The sequence below is a fragment of the Aphelocoma coerulescens genome, chromosome 31, assembly GCF_041296385.1.
Source record: "Aphelocoma coerulescens isolate FSJ_1873_10779 chromosome 31, UR_Acoe_1.0, whole genome shotgun sequence".
Taxonomy (NCBI): Eukaryota; Metazoa; Chordata; class Aves; order Passeriformes; family Corvidae; genus Aphelocoma; species Aphelocoma coerulescens.
Window position 1 is genome coordinate 1,485,156 of NC_091044.1, and position 19,530 is coordinate 1,504,685.

General features: G+C 59.9%; 1 protein-coding gene across 1 annotated transcript in view; it reads left to right on the forward strand.

Annotated features, from left to right (window-relative positions):
• The window catches only part of LOC138100312 (filamin-A-like), a 69,249-nt gene that overhangs the window by 16,004 nt on the left and 33,715 nt on the right, over positions 1 to 19,530 (forward strand). The window contains 14 exon segments of the mRNA XM_068998124.1: positions 795 to 931; positions 3,819 to 4,012; positions 5,056 to 5,169; positions 6,690 to 6,764; positions 6,766 to 6,834; positions 7,684 to 7,807; positions 8,880 to 9,040; positions 11,103 to 11,193; positions 11,645 to 11,814; positions 12,978 to 13,095; positions 14,245 to 14,507; positions 15,048 to 15,654; positions 17,044 to 17,217; positions 18,638 to 18,800. Coding sequence (XP_068854225.1) covers positions 795 to 931; positions 3,819 to 4,012; positions 5,056 to 5,169; positions 6,690 to 6,764; positions 6,766 to 6,834; positions 7,684 to 7,807; positions 8,880 to 9,040; positions 11,103 to 11,193; positions 11,645 to 11,814; positions 12,978 to 13,095; positions 14,245 to 14,507; positions 15,048 to 15,654; positions 17,044 to 17,217; positions 18,638 to 18,800 — 2,460 coding nt within the window.

Here is a 19,530-nt window from a genome sequence, read left to right on the forward strand (position 1 = left end):
GAGGGACTGGATGGCACTGGGTGCCCATTGGTGCCCGTTTGGGGTTTTTAGGGTCATTTTGGGGGTTTTGGGGCGGTTTTTGGGGTGTCCCTGACCTCCCCGTGTCCCCCCAGCCCGTTCGAGGTGACACCCCCTGGGTTTGGGCACTGGGATAGACTGGGAGGGACTGGGTGGCACTGGGTGCCCATTGGTGCCCGTTTGGGGTTTTTAGGGTCATTTTGGGGGTTTTTGGGGTGGTTTTTGGGGTGTCCCTGACCCCCCCGTGTCCCCCCAGCCCGTTCGAGGTGACGGTGGCCCCCGAGGGTGGCACCCCCCGGGTTCGGGCACTGCGATGGACTGGGATGGACTGGGAGGGACTGGGTGGCACTGGGTGCCCATTGGTGCCCGTTTGGGGTTTTTGGGGCGGTTTTGGGGCGGTTTTTGGGGTGCCCCTGACCCCCCCGTGTCCCCCCAGCCCGTTCGAGGTGACGGTGGCCCCCGAGGGTGGCACCCCCCGGGTTCGGGCACTGGGATGGACTGGGAGGGACTGGATGGCACTGGGTGCCCATTGGTGCCCGTTTGGGGTTTTTAGGGTCATTTTGGGGGTTTTGGGGCGGTTTTTGGGGTGTCCCTGACCTCCCCGTGTCCCCCCAGCCCGTTCGAGGTGACACCCTCTGGGTTTGGGCACTGGGAGGGACTGGGAGGGACTGGGTGGCACTGGGTGCCCATTGGTGCCCGTTTGGGGTTTTTGGGGTCATTTTGGGGGTTTTTGGGGTGGTTTTTGGGGTGTCCCTGACCCCCCCGTGTCCCCCCAGCCCGTTCGAGGTGACGGTGGCCCCCGAGGGTGGCACCCCCCGGGTTCGGGCCTGGGGGCCCGGCCTGGAGGGGGGGGTGGCCGGGAAAGCCGCGGATTTCATGGTCGAGGCCATCGGGGACGACGTGGGGACCCTCGGTGAGGGGGGGGGGATTTGGGGGGGATTTGGGGGATTTTGGGGGAGATTTGGGGAGGATTTGGGGAGGTTTTGGGGGATTTTGGGGGGATTTGGGGAGGTTTGGGGAGGATTTGGGGATGTTTTGGGGGATTTGGGGGGGATTTGGGGAGGTTTGGGGGGCATTTGGGGAGGTTTAATGGGGGGATTTTGGGGGAGGATTTGGGATTTTGGGGCTTTTTGGGGGGCCTGGAGGGGTCGAGGCCATCGGGGACGACGTGGGGACCCTCGGTGGGGGGGGGGGGGGATTTGGGGGGGATTTGGGGGGTTTTGGGGGGATTTGGGGAGGTTTTGGGGGATTTTGGGGGGGATTTGGGGAGGTTTGGGGGGATTTGGGGAGGTTTAATGGGGGGATTTTGGGGGAGGATTTGGGATTTTGGGGCTTTTTGGGGGGGATTTGGGGGGCCTGGAGGGGTCGAGGCCATCGGGGACGACGTGGGGACCCTCGGTGAGGGGGGGTTGGGGGGTGAATTTGGGGTTTTGGGGATGTTTGGGGGGATTTTGGGGGGGGTTGTGGGATTTTGGGGGGTTTTGGGGGGATTTTGGGGGATTTGGGGAGGTTTGGGGGATTTTGGGGGAGATTTGGGGAGGTTTGGGGGGGGCCTGCAGGGGTTGAGGCCATCAAGGATGACTCGGGGACCCTCGGTTTGGGGTTTTGGGGGGTTTTTGGGGGGTTTTGGGGGGGATTTGGGGTTTCCATGCCTGATTTTGGGGTTCCCCTCCTCAATTTTGGGCTTCCCATCCCCGATTTTTGGGGTTCCCGGTATCCCCGTTATCCCCAGGATTCCCCGCGGATTCTTTGGGGTCTTTGAGGTTTCCCATCGCTGATTTTGGGGTTCCCCTGCTGCATTTTGGGGTTCCCTGACCAATCCCGGGGTTTTTCCCAGCGTTTTTTGGGTGGATTTCAGGCTTCCCATGTTGGATTTCGGGATTCCCATAGTGGATTTTGGGGTTCCCACACTGATTTTTGGGGTTCCCATGCCTCATCCCGTGCTTTTCCCCAGGATTCTCAGTGGATTTTGGGGTTCCCACACTGAATTTCGGGATTCCCGTGCTGGTTTTCGGGGTTCCCACACTGAATTTTGGGGTTCTCGTGCCTGATCCTGTGCTTTTCCCCAGGATTCTCCGTGGATTTTGGGGTTTCTGTGCGAGTTTTGGGATTCCTGTCACTGATTTTGGGGTTCCCAGACTGAATTTCGGGATTCCTGGGCCAATCCCGCTGTCATTCCTGGGATTCTCCGTGAATTTCGGGGTTCCCGTGCTGATTTTTGGGGTTCCCGTGCTGATTTTCGGGGTTCCCGTGCTGAATTTTGGGGTTCCTGTGCTGATTTTCAAGGTCCATCTCCGCAAGGTTCCCGTGCTGATTTTTGGGGTTCCCACGCTGATTTTCGGGGTCCCTCTCCGCAGGGTTCCCATGCTGAATTTCGGGGTTCCCACTCTGATTTTTGGGGTTTCCACTCTGAATTTCGGGGTCCCTCTCCGCAGGGTTCTCGGTGGATTTTGGGGTTCCCGTGCTGATTTTTGGGGTTCCCGTGCTGATTTCGGGGTCCCTCTCCGCAGGGTTCTCGGTGGATTTTGGGTTCCTGTGCTGAATTCGGGGTTCCCGTGCTGATTTTTGGGGTTCCCGTGCTGATTTTTGGGGTTCCCATGCTGAATTCGGGGTTCCCGTGCTGATTTCGGGGTCCCTCTCCGCAGGGTTCCCGTGCTGATTTCGGGGTTCCCGTGCTGATTTTCGGGGTTCCTGTGCTGATTTTTGGGTTTCCGTGCTGATTTCGGGGTTCCCGTGCTGATTTCCGGGTCCCTCTCCGCAGGGTTCTCGGTGGATTTTGGGATTCCTGTGCTGATTTCGGGTTCCCATGCTGATTTTTGGGGTTCCTGTGCTGATTTTTGGGGTTCCTGTGCTGATTTTCGGGGTCCCTCTCCGCAGGGTTCCCGTGCTGAATTTCGGGGTTCCCACTCTGATTTTTGAGGTTTCCACTCTGAATTTCGGGGTCCCTCTCCGCAGGGTTCTCGGTGGATTTCGGGTTCCCGTGCTGAATTCGGGGTTCCCGTGCTGATTTTGGGTTTCCGTGCTGATGTCGGGGTTCCCGTGCTGATTTCGGGGTTCCCGTGCTGATTTTCGGGGTTCCCGTGCTGATTTTGGGGTTCCCGTGCTGATTTTTGGGGTTCCCGTGCTGATTTCGGGGTTCCCGTGCTGATTTTTGGGGTTCCTGTGCTGATTTCGGGTTCCCATGCTGATTTTTGGGGTTCCCGTGCTGATTTCGGGGTTCCCGTGCTGATTTCGGGGTTCCCGTGCTGATTTTGGGATTCCTGTGCTGATTTCGGGTTCCCGTGCTGATTTTTGGGGTTCCCGTGCTGATTTCGGGGTCCCTCTCCGCAGGGTTCCCGTGCTGATTTCGGGGTTCCCGTGCTGATTTTCGGGGTTCCCGTGCTGATTTTGGGGTTCCCGTGCTGATTTTTGGGGTTCCCATGCTGAATTCGGGGTTCCCGTGCTGATTTCGGGGTCCCTCTCCGCAGGGTTCCCGTGCTGATTTCGGGGTTCCCGTGCTGATTTCGGGGTTCCTGTGCTGATTTCGGGGTTCCCGTGCTGATTTTGGGATTCCCGTGCTGATTTTCGGGGTTCCCGTGCTGATTTTGGGGTTCCCATGCTGATTTTTGGGGTTCCCGTGCTGATTTCGGGGTTCCCGTGCTGATTTTGGGGTCCCTCTCCGCAGGGTTCTCGGTGGATTTTGGGGTTCCCATGCTGATTTTTGGGGTTCCCGTGCTGATTTTCGGGGTTCCCGTGCTGATTTCGGGTTCCCGTGCTGATTTTTGGGGTTCCCGTGCTGATTTCGGGGTCCCTCTCCGCAGGGTTCTCGGTGGAGGGCCCCTCTCAGGCGCGTTTGGAGTGCGAGGACGGCGGGGACGGCTCGGGCCGTGTCCGGTACTGGCCGCAGGAGCCGGGGCTCTACGCCGTGCACGTGCTCTGCGACGGCGCCGACATCCGCGGCAGCCCCTTCATGGCACAGATCCGGCCCCCGGCCCCCGACAGCTTCCCGGAGAAGGTGCCAGTTCCTGGGGTTCACCCCAAAATCACCCCCAAAATCACCCCCAAAATCCACCCCAAACACCCCCTAAATCCCGCCCAAACAGCCCCAAAATCCACCCCAAAATCCACCCCAAAACCCACCCCAAAACCCCCAAAATCACCCCCAAAATCCACCCCAAACACCCCCAAAATCCCCCCCAAAACCCCCCCTGGGGCAGCCCCTTCATGGCACAGATCCGGCCCCCGGCCCCCGACAGCTTCCCGGAGAAGGTGCCAGTTCCTGGCGTTCACCCCAAAATCCCCCCCAAAATCCCCCCCAAAATCCCCCCCAAAACCCCCCTGGGGCAGCCCCTTCATGGCACAGATCCGGCCCCCGGCCCCCGACAGCTTCCCGGAGAAGGTGCCACTTCTTGGGGTTCACCCCAAAATCCCCCCCAAAATCCACCCCAAAATCCTCCCCAAAAGCCCCCAAAATCCCCCCCAAAACCCCCCCTGGGGCAGCCCCTTCATGGCGCAGATCCGGCCCCCGGCCCCCGACAGCTTCCTGGAGAAGGTGCCACTTCTTGAGGTTCACCCCAAAATCCACCCCAAAATCACCCCCAAAATCCACCCCAAACACCCCCAAAATCCCCCAATCCCCCCGAATCCCCTGAATCCCCCCCAATTCCCGAATCCCCTGAATCCCCCCCAATTCCCAAATCCCCCCGAATTCCCCCCAATCCCCCCCAATTCCCGAATCCCCCCCAATTCCCGAATCCCCCCAATTCCCGAGTCCCCCCTAATGCCCCCCAATTCCCGAATGCCCCCAATCCCCCCCAATTCCCCAATCCCCCCAATCCCCCCAATCCCCCCAATCCCCCCCAATTCCCCAATCCCCCCAATCCCCCCAATCCCCCCAATCCCCCCCAATTCCCGAATCCCCCCAATCCCCCCCAATTCCCGAATCCCCCGAATCCCCCCCAATTCCCGAATCCCCCCAATCCCCCCCAATCCCCCCCAGTTCCCCAATCCCCCCCAATTCCCGAATCCCCCCCAAACCCCCCAATCCCCCATTCCCAGGTGAGGGCGCAGGGCCCGGGGCTGGAGCCCTCGGGGGTGGTGCTGAACAAACCCAGCGAGTTCAGCGTGGACGCCAAGCAGGGCGGGAAGGGGAAGCTCCGCGTGCACATGCAGGTGGGGCTGGGGGGATTTGGGGGGCTTGGGGGGGATTTGGGGGGGTTAGGGGGGATTTGAGAGGGATTTGGGGGGGTTTGAGGGGGTTTGGGGGGGATTTGGGGGAGATTTGAGGGGGTTTGGGTGGGATTTGGGGGAGATTTGAGGGGATTTGGGGGGATTTGGAGGGGGTTTGGGGAGGATTTGGGGGAGATTTGGGGGGATTTGGGGGGATTTGAGGGGATTTGAGGGGGTTTGGGGGGGATTTGGGGGGGATTTGAGGGGATTTGAGGGGGTTTGGGGGGATTTGAGAGGGATTTGGGGGGATTTGAGGGGGTTTGGGAGGGATTTGGGGGGATTTGAGGGGGTTTGGGGGGATTTGGGGGAGATTTGAGGGGGTTTGGGGGGGATTTGGAGGGGATTTGGGGAGATTTGGGGGGGTTTGGGAGGGATTTGAGGGGATTTGAGGGGGGTTGGGGGGGGCTTTGAGGGGATTTGAGGGGGGTTGAGGACTTTGAAGGGGATTTGGGGGGATTTGAGGGGGTTTGGGGAGGATTTGGGGGAGATTTGGGGGGATTTGGAGGGGATTTGGGGGGATTTGAGGGGGTTTGGGAGGGATTTGGGGGGATTTGAGGGGATTTGGGGGGGATTCGAGAGGGTTTGGGAGGATTTGAGGGGGTTTGGGGGGGTTTGGGGGCTTTGAAGGGGATTTGGGGGAGATTTGTGGGGGTTTGGGGGCGATTTGAGGGGGCTTGGGGGGATTCAAGGGAGGGTTTGGGAGGATTTGGGAGGGATTTGAGGGGGTTTGGGGGGGATTCGAGGGGTTTGGGGGGGATTTTGGGGGTTTGAAGGGGATTTTGGGGGATTGGGGGGGATTTTGGAGGGTTTGGGAGGGATTTGGGGGGTTTGAAGGGGATTTTGAGGGCATTTGAGAGGGTTTGGGGAGGATTTGAGGGGGTTTGGGGGAATTGAAGGGGATTTTGGGGAGTTTGGGAGGGGTTTGGGGGGTTTGGGGAGGATTTTGCGAAATTTGGGAGGGATTTGAGGGGGTTTGAAGGGGATTTTGGGGGGTTTAGGAGGGGTTTGGGCGATTTGGGAGGGATTTGAGGGGATTTTAGGGGGGTTTGAAGGGGATTTTGGGAGGTTTGAGAGGGATTTTGGGGGGATTTGGGGAGTTTGGGGGGATTTTGGAGGATTTAGGGGAGATTTGTGAGGTTTGAGAGGGATTTGGGGGGGTTAAGAGGGATTTTGGAGGGTATTTGGAGGGTTTGAGGGGGATTTTGGGGGGATTTGGGGGCTTTAGGGGAGATTTGAAGGGTCTGGGGGGATTTTGGGGGCGATTTGGGGGGATTTGAGAGAGATCTGGGGGGGGTTTTGGGGCTCTCTGCTGATTTTTGGGGGCGCTCGGAACATTCCCGAGGTGGTTTTGGGGCTGGTTCCCCATCAGATTTTGGAGGGGGGAGGGGATTTGGGGCCATCACCGGCATGGGGCTGAATTTGGGGGGGTTTTGGGGTTCCTGACCCCCCTTTTTTGGGCCCAGGACGCCGAGGGGACCCCCGTGGACGTGGCGGTGAAGGACAACGGGAACGGCACCTTCAGCTGCTCCTACACCCCAAAAAAAACCCCTCAAGCACACGGCCATGGTGTCCTGGGGGGGGGTCAACATCCCCCAGAGCCCCTTCCGGGTGAGGGGGGCCCCAAAAATGGGATTGGGGAGGGTTAAATATCCCAAAAAACCCTTTTTGGGTGGGTGGAGAGGCCTAAAAATTGGGATTTTGGGGGTCCTGGAGGGGTTTGAATATCCCAGAAAGCTCTTTTTGGGTGATGAGGAGTCCCAAAATTGGGATTTTGGGGGTTCTTGGGGGAGTTAAATATCCCAAAAAGCTCTTTCGGGTGAGGGAGGCCCCAAAAATGGGATTGGGGGGGTTAAATATCCCAAAAACCCCTTTTTGGATGGGTGGAGAGGCCCAAAAATGGGGATTTTGGGGGTTTCTGGGTGCCTGGAGAATCCTAAAATTGGGATTTGAGATGTTTTGGGAGGGGTTAAATATCCCAAAAAGCTCTTTTTGGGTGATGGGAAGTCCCAAAATTGAGATTTTGGGGGTCCTGAGAGGGCTCAACATCCCCCAGAGCCCCTTCTGGGTGAGGGGTGCCCCAAAAATGGGAGTTTGGGGGTCCTGGGGAGGGTTAAATATCCCAAAAACCCCTTTTGGAGTGGGGGGGGGCCCAAATTTCGGGGTTGGGTGATCCTGGTTTCCTTGGGGGGGGTCCCAGCCCCAGTTTTGGGGGGGGTCGTAGCTACGTGGGGGTCCCATATTTGGGTCTGGGGGTCCCAAACCTGGTTTTGGGGTGTCCCAGGGGGGTCCTGGCTTCCTTGGAAGGGTCCCAGACCTGGTTTTGGGTTCCCAAATGTGGTTTTTGAGGGGGTCCCGAACACGGTTTTGGGGGGTTTTGGGGGTTCCTGGGGGTCCTGGATTGGGCTCTGGGGGTGTCTCCCGGGTTTTGGGGCCCCCCTGACCCCTCTGGCCCCGCAGGTGGGGGTGGGGGCCGGCAGCCACCCCCACAAGGTGAAGGTTTTCGGGCCGGGCGTGGCCAAGTCCGGGCTCAAGGCCCTGGAGCCGACGTTCTTCACCGTGGACTGCAGCGAGGCCGGCCAGGGTGGGCTTTGGGGGGCTCTGGGGGGGGTTTGGGGGGGATTTGGGGGGGTTTGGAATGGGTTTGGGGGAGCTTAGGGGGCATTTGGGGAGCTTTGGAATGGGTTTGGGGGATCTTGGGGGGATTTGGGGAGCTTTGGAATGGATTTGGGGGAGTTTAGGGGGCATTTGGGGGGTTTGGGGAGGTTTGGAATGGGTTTGGGGGCGCTTAGGGGGGATTTGGGGGGATCTGGAATGGGGTTGGGGGGGTGTGGAGGGGGGTTTGGGGTGGATTTCGGGGACTTTGGGGAGATTTGGGGGGATTTGGGGAGGTTTGGAATGGATTTGGGGGAGCTTAGGGGGCATTGGGGAGGTTTGGAATTGGTTTGGGGGAGCTTAGGGGGCATTTGGGGGGATTTGGGGGGGTTTGGAATGGGTTTGGGGGATCTTGGGGGGATTTGGGGGGTTTGGAATGGGTTTGGGGGAGCTTTGGGGGGGTTTGGAATGGGTTTGGGGGGTTGTGGGGCTGGGTTTGGGTGTTTCCAGGGGCTTTGGGGGGATTTGGGGTAGATTTAGAGTGGATTTGGGGTTTTTGTCAGGTTTGGGGAGGTTTTGGGAAGGTTCAGAGTTTCCAGGAGCTTTGGGGGGGCTTAGGGGAAATTTGGGGAGGGTTTTGAGGAGAATCGGGGTGGGTTTGGGGATCTCCAGGAGTTTTTTTGGGGGGGGGGGGTAGTTGGGGAGGCTTGGGGTGGGTTTGGGGGGATTTGGGCGGGATTTGGAGGCTCTGGGAGGGAATTTGGGGTGGGTTTGAGGGGAGGTGAGGAATTTGGGGGCCACCCCCAGGTTTGGGGTGGGGTGGGGGTTTCGGGGGTCCCTGACCCCCCCCCCAGCTGCCATCAGCACCGGCAGTTCCACGCAGGGGGTGTGGGGGGAGAGATTTGGGGGTTTTTTTTTTGGGGGGGGTCGGGTCAGTTGGGATCCCAGCGCTTCCCGCGGGTTCTGGGGGGGGCAGTTCCGGGTCTCGGGGGTCCCCCCTGGGTTTTGGGGGGGGGGGGGGGGGGGGAGGGTGTCCCTGACCCCCCCTCGATGCCCCCCAGGTGACGTCAGCATCGGCATCAAGTGCGCGCCGGGCGTGGTGGGCCCGGCCGAGGCCGACCTGGACTTCGACATCATCCGCAACGACAACGACACCTTCACGGTCAAGTACACGCCGCGGGGCGCGGGGCTGCACACCATCATGGTGCTGTTCGCCGGCCAGGTGGGGCTGGGGGCTCGGGGGGGGGCTGGGGGCTTTGGGGGAGGCTGGGGGGTTCAGGGGGTTCAGGGGGTTTGGGGGGAATTGGGGGGTTTGGGGTCAGGGGGTTCCATCCCATCGTGGTGCTGTTCGCTGGCCAGGTGGGGCTGGGGGCTTGGGGGGGGGCTGGGGGGTTCAGGGGGTTCAGGGGGTTTGGGGGGAATTGGGGGGTTTGGGGTCAGGGGGTTCCATCCCATCGTGGTGCTGTTCGCCGGCCAGGTGGGGCTGGGGGCTTGGGGGGGGGCTGGGGGCTCAGGGGGAGGCTGGGGGGTTCAGGGGGTTTGGGGGGAATTGGGGGGTTTGGGGTCAGGGGGTTCCACACCATCGTGGTGCTGTTCGCCGGCCAGGTGGGGCTGGGGGCTTCGGGGGGGTCGGGAGGGGTCTGGGGGCTCAGGGGGGTTCAGGGGGTTCAGGGGGTTTGGGGGGTTTGGGGTCAGGGGGTTCCATCCCATCATGGTGCTGTTCACCAGCCAGGTGGGGCTGGGGGCTTGGGGGGGGGCTGGGGGCTCAGGGGGAGGCTGGGGGGTTCAGGGGGTTTGGGGGGAATTGGGGGGTTTGGGGTCAGGGGGTTCCACACCATCGTGGTGCTGTTCGCCGGCCAGGTGGGGCTGGGGGCTTCGGGGGGGTCGGGAGGGGTCTGGGGGCTCAGGGGGGTTCAGGGGGTTCAGGGGGTTTGGGGGGTTTGGGGTCAGGGGGTTCCATCCCATCATGGTGCTGTTCACCAGCCAGGTGGGGCTGGGGGCTCGGGGGGGGGCTGGGGGCTTTGGGGGAGGCTGGGGGGTTCAGGGGGTTCAGGGGGTTTGGGGGGAATTGGGGGGTTTGGGGTCAGGGGGTTCCACCCCATCGTGGTGCTGTTCGCCGGCCAGGTGGGGCTGGGGGCTTGGGGGGGCTGGGGGGGCCAGGGACTCAGGGGGGTTTGGGGGGTTTGGGATCAGGGGGTTCCACCCCATCGTGGTGCTGTTTGCTGGTCAGGTGGGGCTGGGGGCTCGGGGGGGGGCTGGGGGGGCCAGAGAGGGGCTGGGGGCTTTGGGGGAGGCTGGGGGGTTCAGGGGGTTCAGGGGGTTCAGGGGGTTTGGGGTCAGGGGGTTCCACCCCATCGTGGTGCTGTTTGCCGGCCAGGTGGGGCTGGGGGCTCGGGGGGGATCGGGAGGGGTCTGGGGGCTCAGGGGGGGCCGGGGGGATTTGAGGGGTTTGGGGGGAATGGGGGGGTCTGGGGTCAGGGGGTTCCATGCCATCATGGTGCTGTTTGCTGGCCAGGTGGGGCTGGGGGCTCGGGGGGGCTGGGAGGGGTCTGGGGGCTCAGGGGGGTTCAGGGGATTTGGGGGGAGTTGGGGGGTTTGGGGTCAGGGGGTTCCCCACCGTCCTGGTGCTGTTCACCAGCCAGGTGGGGCTGGGGGCTCGGGGGGGAGTTTGGGGGGCTTTGAGGGGGGTCTGGGGGCTCAGGGGGTTTGGGGGGGTCTCTGGGGGGGTCTGACCCTGCTGTCCCCCCCCAGGCCACCCCCAGCAGCCCCATCTGGGTCAAGGTGGTCTCAGGGGGTCTCAGGGGGTCTCAGGGGGGTCTCGGGTGTCTCTGGGGGGGTCTCGGGTGTCTCAGGGGGGTATCTGGGGGGTCTCTGACCCCACTGTCCCCCCCAGGCCACCCCCAGCAGCCCCGTCTGGGTCAAGGTGGTCTCAGGGGTCTCTCAGGGGTCTCAGGGGGTCTCAGGGGGGTCTCAGGGGGGTCTCAGGGAGGTCTCGGGTGTCTCTGGGGGGCTCTCAGGGGGTCTCAGGGCGTCTCGGGGGTGTCTCAGGGGGGTCTCAGGGGGGGTCTCTGACCCCTCTGTCCCCCCCAGGCCACCCCCAGCAGCCCCATCTGGGTCAAGGTGGTCTCAGGGGGTCTCTGGGGGCTCTCAGGGGTCTCAGGGGTCTCGGGTGTCTCAGGGGGGTCTCAAGGGGGTCTCAGGGGGGTCTCGGGTGTCTCTGGGGGGGTCTCGGGTGTCTCAGGGGGGTCTCAGGGGGGGTCTCTGACCCCTCTGTCCCCCCCCAGGCCACCCCCAGCAGCCCCATCCGGGTCAAGGTGGACCCTGCCCACGACGCCAGCAAGGTCAAGGCCGAGGGGCCCGGCCTGAGCCGCTCCGGTGGGTCTGGGGGCTTTGGGGGGCTCGGGGGGGGGCTGGGGGGTCGTGGGTGATTGAGGAGGGAGTTTGGGGGGTCCTGGGGGGGGCTGGGAGGGGTTTCAGGGGTTTTTGGGGGGGTTCTTTTGGGATTTGGGGTTTTTTTGGGAGGAGTTCTGTCAGGATTTGGGGTTTTTTTGGGGGGGGTTCTTTTGAGATTTGGGGTTTTTTTGGGGGGGGGGTTCTGTCAGGATTTGGGGTTTTTTGGGAGGGATTCTGTCAGGATTTGGGGTTTTTTTGGGAGGGATTCTGTCAGGATTTGGGTGTTTTTTGGGGGGGTTCTTTTGAGATTTGGGGTTTTTTTGGGGGGGGGTTCTGTCAGGATTTGGGGTTTTTTTTGGGGGGGTTCTGTCAGGATTTGGGTTTTTTTTTTGGGAGGGGGGGGGTCTGACCAGGATTTTGGGGTGTCCCGCAGGTGTGGAGCTGGGCAAGCCCACCCATTTCACGGTGACCACCAAGGGGGCCGGCCGGGCCGCCCTGGACGTGCAGGTGACCGGGCCGGGCAAGGGCGAGGCCGTGCGGGACCTGCAGGTGACCGACAACCACGACGGCACCCACACCGTCACCTACACCCCGCTGCAGCAGGTGGGGCACCCCGAAACCCGAAATAACCCCCAAAAACGGCCTCTGCACCCCGAAAAACCCCCAGAACCACCCCCCAAAATCCCAAATACACCCCAAAAATGGACTCTGCACCCCAAAAAACCCCCAGAACCACCCCCCGAAATCTCAAATACACCCCAAAAATGGACTCTGCACCCTGAAAACGCCCCCGATACCCCCAAAACACCCCAAAAATGGACTCTGCACCCCAAAAAACCCCAAAGACCACCCCCTGATACCCCAAATACACCCCAAAAACTGACGCTGCACCCCAAAAACGCCCAAAACCACCCCCTGAAATCCCAAAAACACCCCAAAAACGGACTCTGCACCCCGAAAAACCCCCAGATCCACCCCCCGAAATTCCAAATACCCCCCAAAAATGGACTCTGCGCCCTGAAAAACCCCAAAGACCACCCCCTGAAATCCCAAATACACCCCAAAAACTGACTCTGCACCCCGAAAAACCCCCAAAAACACCCCGTGATATCCCAAAACCACCCCAAAACCGCCCTCTGCACCCCAAAACCATGAAAAACCCACCCTCTGCACCCCAAAACCCCCCAAAAACCACCCCCGGTACCCCAAAACCACCCCGAAACTGCCCTCTGCACCCCAAAACTCCCCAAAACCACCCCCTGATACCCCAAAACCACCCCAAAACTGCCCTCTGCACCCCAAAACTCCCCAAAACCACCCCAAAACCACCTTCTGCACCCCAAAACCCCCCCAAAACCACCCCCTGGTACTCTAAAAACACCTCAAAACTGCCCTCTGCACCCCAAAACCACCCCAAATCAGCCGCCAAAACAGCAAAACCACCCCAAAACCGCTCTCTGCACCCCAAAACTCCCCAAAAACACCCCGTGATACCCCAAAACCCCTCTCTGCACCCCAAAACCACCCCAAAACCACTCTCTGATACCCCAAAACCACCCCAAAAACACCCCCTGATACCCCAAAACCGCCCACTGTACCCCAAAACCCCCCAAATCAGCCCCTGATACCCCAAAACCGCTCCCTGAGACCCCCAAAAGCAGCCCCTGACCCCCTCCTGGACCAGCTCTGGGGGGGGAAGGTGTGTGAGGGGGGGTCCCCGAAGCCCTGGGCCCCCCCTGACCCCCCCCCCCCCCGTGCCCCCCCAGGGTAATTTGGGGGTGTCGGTGACCTACGGGGGCGACCCCATCCCCAAGAGCCCCTTCAGCGTCGGGGTCAGCCCCGGGCTGGACCTGGGCAAGATCAAAATCTCCGGCCTGGACCAGAGTAAGGGGGGAGGGGCGGCCCCAGGATTTGGGGGGGTGGGGTGGGGGAGGGGTCTCTGGGTTTTGGGGGGATTCTGGGGGGATTTGGGGACATGGAAGGAGGGGGGTGGGCACACCGGGGGGGGTTTTGGGGGTTCCCCGGGTTTGGGATTCATCCCCCACCCCCGGTTTTGGGTCCCCCCTCCCCATTTCCGTGCCCCCTCCCCATTTCCATCCCCCCTCCCCATTTCCGTGCCCACTCCCCCTTTCCGTGCCCCCTCCCCATTCCCGTGCCCCCTCCCCATTTCCATCCCCCTCCCCATTTCCGTGCCCCCTCCCCATTCCCGTGCCCCCTCCCCATTTCCATGCCCCCTCCCCATTTCCATGCCCTCCCCATTTCCGTGCCCCCTCCCCATTTCCGTGCCCCCTCCCCATTTCCATCCCCCTCCCCATTCCCGTGCCCCCTCCCCATTTCCGTGCCCCTCCCCATTTCCGTGCCCCCTCCCCATTTCCATCCCCTCCCCATTCCCGTGCCCCCTCCCCATTTCTGTGCCCCCTCCCCATTTCCGTGCCCCCTCCCCATTTCCATCCCCCCTCCCCATTTCTGTGCCCACTCCCCATTTCTGTGCCCCCTCCCCATTTCCATCCCCCCTCCCCATTTCCGTGCCCCCTCCCCATTTCCGTGCCCCTCCCCATTTCCATGCCCTCTCCATTTCCGTGCCCCCTCCCCATTTCCGTGCCCCCTCCCCATTTCCGTGCCCCCTCCCCATTTCCATCCCCCTCCCCATTTCCATCCCCCTCCCCATTCCCGTGCCCCCTCCCCATTTCCGTGCCCCCTCCCCATTTCCATCCCCTCCCCATTTCTGTGCCCCCTCCCCATTTCCATCCCCCCTCCCCATTTCCGTGCCCCCTCCCCATTTCCGTGCCCCTCCCCATTTCCATGCCCTCCCCATTTCCGTGCCCCCTCCCCATTTCCGTGCCCTCCCCATTTCCGTGCCCCCTCCCCATTTCCATCCCCCTCCCCATTTCCATTCCCCTCCCCATTTCCGTTCCCCCTCCCCATTCCTGTGCCCCCTCCCCATTTCCGTGCCCCCTCCCCATTTCCATCCCCCTCCCCATTTCCGTGCCCCCTCCCCATTTCCGTGCCCCCTGACGCCCTTTCCCCCCGCAGAGCTGGAGGTGGGCAAGGCGCAGGAGTTTACGGTGAAGGCCAAGGGCGCGGGGGGCCAGGGCAAGGTGGGCGCTCGGATTTTGGGGCCGTCTCGCAAGGGGGTCCCGTGCACGGTGGAGCCGGGCCCCGCCCCCGAGAGCAGCGCCGTGCGCTTCGTGCCGCGCGACGAGGGCCCCCACAGCGTCGAGGTCACCTACGACGGCGTCCCCGTGCCCGGCAGCCCCTTCCCCGTCGAGGTCGTGCCACCCACAGACCCCTCCAAGGTCAGCGCAGGGGGTTTGGGGGGGTTTGGGGGGGTTTGTGGAGGAGAATTTGGGGTGGGGGTCTTGGGACTCAACTGAACCCAACCAATCCCAATCCAACTCAACTGAACCCAACCCAAACAACCAAAGTTATCCCAACTCAACCCAACTCAACCAATCCAACCCAACTGAACCCAACTGAACCCAACTGAACCCAACTCAACCAATCCAACCCAACTGAACCCAACTGAACCCAACTGAACCCAACTCAACCAATCCAACCCAACTGAACCCAACTCAACCCAGCCCAACCCAACCCAACTCAACCCAACTCAACCAATCCAACCCAACTGAACCCAACTCAACTCAGCTCAACCCAACCAACCCAATGCAACCCAACCCAACTCAACCCAACTCAACTCATCCCAACTCAACCCAACCAATCCAACCCAACTCAACTCAACCCAGAACTCAACCCAACCCAACTCAACCCAACCAACCCAACCCAACCAGCCCAACCCATCCCAACTCAACCCATCCCACCCTTTCCCATCCCCCCAGGTCCGCGCCTTCGGCCCCGGTCTCCAGGGGGGCCTGGCGGGGGTTCCGGCCCCGTTCACCATCGACACCAAAGGTGCCGGCACAGGCGGTTTGGGGCTGACTGTGGAGGGGCCCTGCGAGGCCAAAATCGAGTGCCAGGACAATGGCGATGGCACCTGCTCCGTGTCCTACCTGCCCACGGAGCCCGGCGATTACAACATCAACATCCTCTTCGCCGGCTCCCACATCCCGGGCTCGCCCTTCCGTGCCCCGATCCGGCCCCAGTTCGACCCTTCCAAGGTCACCTGCGAAGGGCCGGGGTTGGAGAAGGCCACGGCCGGGCAGCCGGGCCGCTTCCGGGTGGACTGCAGCCGGGCGGGAACGGCCGAGCTGACCATCGGCATCGCTTCGGAAGCCGGGGCGCGGGCGGAGGTGAGGGTGGAGGAGAACGGGGACGGCATTTACACCATCGCCTACACGCCGCGCAGCGCCGGCGTCCACACCGTCACCGTGGAGTACGGCGGGCAGCCCGTGCCGCACTTCCCCAGCACCGTGCGCGTGGAGCCGGCGCCGGCAGCGGTGGATACGGCCGGCATCAAGGTGTACGGGCCTGGTGTGGAGGGGAAGGGTGAGTTGCGGTGGGGTGGAAGGATTGGGTTGGTTGAGTTGGGTTGGGATGAGTTGAGTTGGGTTGGGTTGTACTGAGTTGGGTTGGGATGAGTTTGGATGAGTTGGTTTGGGATGAGTTGGGTTGGGATGAGTTTGGATGAGTTGGGTTGGGATGAGTTGGGTTGGGATGAGTTGGGTTGGGATGAGTTGAGTTGGGTTGAGATGGGTTGGATTGGTTGAGTTGGTTTGGTTGGATTGGGTTGTATTGAGTTGGGTTGAGATGAGTTGAGTTGGGTTGGGTTAGGTTTGGTTGGATTGGTTGGGTTGGGATGAGTTGGGTTGGTTTGGTTGGATTGGGATGAGTTGGGTTGGGTTGGATTGAGTTGGGTTGGGATGAGATGGGTTTGCTTGGTTGGGTTGGTTTGATTCGGACGAGTTGTGTTGGGTTGGATTGGTTGGATTGAGTTGGGTTGGGATGAGTTGGGTTGAGTTGGGTTGGTTGGGTTGAGTTGGGTTGGTTGGGTTGGGATGGGTTGGGTTGTATTGAGTTGAGTTGAGTTGGATTGGGTTGAGTTGGGTTGTGTTGGATTGACATGAGTTTGGATGAGTTGGATTGGGATGAGTTGGGTCGGGTTGGGATGAGTTGGGTTGGATTGGTTGGGTTGGTTGAGTTGGGTTGAGTTGGGTTGGGATGGGTTGGGTTGTATTGAGTTGAGTTGAGTTGGATTGGGTTGAGTTGGGTTGTGTTGGATTGACATGAGTTTGGATGAGTTGGATTGGGATGAGTTGGGTCGGGTTGGGATGAGTTGGGTTGGATTGGTTGGGTTGGTTGAGTTGGGTTGGGATGAGTTGGGTTGGGAGGAGTCGGGTTGGATTGGGATGGGTTGGGTTGGTTGGGTTGTGTTGGGTTGAGTTGGGTTGAGTTGGGTTGGGTTGGGTTGAGTTGGGTTGGGTTGTGTTGGGTTGGGTTGAGTTGTGTTGGGTTGAGTTGGGTTGGGATGAGTTGGGTTGGGTTGGGTTGGATTGGGATGGGTTGGGTTGGTTGGGTTGTGTTGGGTTGGGTTGAGTTGGGTTGGGTTGGGATGAGTTGGGTTGGATTGGGATGGGTTGGGTTGTGTTGGGTTGTGTTGAGTTGGGTTGTGTTGAGTTGGGTTGGGTTGGGTTGTGTTGGGTTGGGTTGGGTTGTGTTGGGTTGGGTCGGATTGAGTTGGGTTGTGTTGGGTTGTGTTGAGTTGGGTTGTGTTGGGTTGGGATGAGTTGGGTTGGGTTGTGTTGGGTTGGGTTGTGTTGGGTCGGATTGAGTTGGGTTGTGTTGGGTTGGGTTGGGTTGTGTTGAGTTGGGTTGTGTTGGGTTGGCTTGCACGAAGACCCCGATGTCCCCAACCCCCGTTTCCCGCCCCCGTTCCAGGCGTGTTCCGCGAGGCCGTGACGGAGTTCGAGGTGGACGCCCGGGCGGTGGCCAAGGCCGGGGGTCCCCACGTCAAGGCTCTGGTGTCCAACCCCTCCGGAAACGTCACCGAGACCTTCGTGGAGGACCGGGGGGACGGCACCTACCACGTGGAGTACACGCCCTACGAGGAGGGTGAGCGGGCCGGGCACTCCGGGCGGAACTTGGCCCATTTTGGGGAGATTTTGTGGGATTTTGGGGGATTTGGAGGGATTTTCTGGGATTTTGGTGGCATTTTGTGGGACTTGGAGGCATTTTTTGGGATATTGGGGGATTTGGAGGGATTTTAGGGGGGATTGGTGGGATTTTGGGCAATTTTGAGGAGTATTTTGGAGGGATTTGGAGGGATTTGGAGGATTTTGAAGCGACTTGGAGGGATTTTCTGGGATTTTGTGGAATATTGGGGGATTTGGAGGGATTTTAGGGGGGATTGGTGGGATTTGGAGGATTTTGAAGCGATTTGGAGGGGTTTTCTGGGATTTTGGTGGGATTTTGTGGGATTTGGAGGCATTTTGTGGGATATTGGAGGATTTGGAGAGATTTTAGGGGGATTGGTGGGATTTTGAGGAATATTTTGGAGATTTGGAGGGATTTGGAGGCGTTTTGTGGGATATTGGGGGATTTGGAGCGATTTTGTGGGATATTGGGGGATTTGGAGGGATTTTCGGGGGGATTGGTGGAATTTCGAGGAATATTTTGGAGATTTGGAGGGATTTTCTGGGATTTTGTGGGATATTGGGGGATTTGGAGGGGTTTTAGGGGGATTGGTGGGATTTTGGGCAATTTTGAGGAGGGATTTTCTGGGATTTTGTGGGATATTGGAGGGATTTTCTGGGATTTTGGGGGATATTGGGGGATTTGGAGGGGTTTTAGGGGGATTGGTGGGATTTTGGGCAATTTTGAGGAGGGATTTTCTGGGATTTTGTGGGATATTGGAGGGATTTTCTGGGATTTTGGGGGATATTGGGGGATTTGGAGGGGTTTTAGGGGATTGGTGGGATTTTGGGCAATTTTGAGGAGGGATTTTCTGGGATTTTGTGGGATATTGGAGGGATTTTCTGGGATTTTGGGGGATATTGGGGATTTGGAGGGGTTTTAGGGGGATTGGTGGGATTTTGGGCAATTTTGAGGAGGGATTTTCTGGGATTTTGGGGGATATTGGAGGGATTTTCTGGGATTTTGGGGGATATTGGAGGGATTTTCTGGGATTTTGGGGGATATTGGAAGGATTTTCTGGGATTTTGTGGGATATTGGGGGATTTGGAGGGGTTTTAGGGGGATTGGTGGGATTTTGGGCAATTTTGAGGAGGGATTTTCTGGGATTTTGTGGGATATTGGAGGGATTTTCTGGGATTTTGGGGGATATTGGGGGATTTGGAGGGGTTTTAGGGGGATTGGTGGGATTTTGGGCAATTTTGAGGAGGGATTTTCTGGGATTTTGGGGGATATTGGAGGGATTTTCTGGGATTTTGGGGGATATTGGAAGGATTTTCTGGAATTTGGGGGGATTTGGGGGGATTTGGGGGGATTTGGGGTGACCGGTGCCGCTGGCCAGGCCTGCACACGGTGGACGTGACCTACGGGGGGTCCCCGGTGCCGCCGAGCCCGTTCCGCGTTGCCGTCACCGAGGGCTGTGACCCCGCCCGCGTTCGGGTGCACGGCCCCGGCATCCAGAGCGGCACCACCAACCAACCCAACAAATTCACCGTGGAGACCCGGTGAGACCCCAAAACGCCCCTTTTCCCCCCAAATCCTTCCCCTGCTCACTTTAAATCCCCTTTCCCCCAAAGCTCCTCCTCCCACAGAACCCTAAATCCCGTTTTTCCCCCAAAACCCTTCCCTAAATCCCCATTCCCCCAAATCTCCTCCTCTTGTGACCCCAAAATCCCCTTTTCCCCCCAAAACCCCTCCCTAAATCCTGTTTTTACCCCAAATCTCCTCCTCCCATGACCCCAAAATCCGTTTTTCCCCCAAATCCTTCCCTAAATCCTGTTTCTACCCCAAATCTCCTCCTCTTGTGACCCCAAAATCCCGTTTTTCCCCCCAAAACCCTTTCCCTGCTGATCCCCAAATCCCATTTTCCCCCAAAACCCTTCCCTAAAACCCCTTTTCCCCCAAATTCTCCCCTCCCATGACCCTAAATCCTCCTTTTTCCCAAATCTCCTCCCACTCCCCATAAATCCACCTTTCCCCCAAATCCTTTCCCTGCTGACCCCAAATCCCGTTTTTTCCCCCAAATCCTTTCCCTGCTGACCCCAAATCCCGTTTTCCCCCCCAAACCTCACTCCTGCTGACCCCAAATCCCCTTTTCCCCCCCAAACCCCACTCCTGCTGACCCAAAATCCCGTTTTTTCCCCCAAAACCCTTTCCCTACTGACCCCAAATCCCATTTTTTCCCCCCAAACCTCACTCCTGCTGACCCCAAATCCCATTTTTCCCCCCAAACCC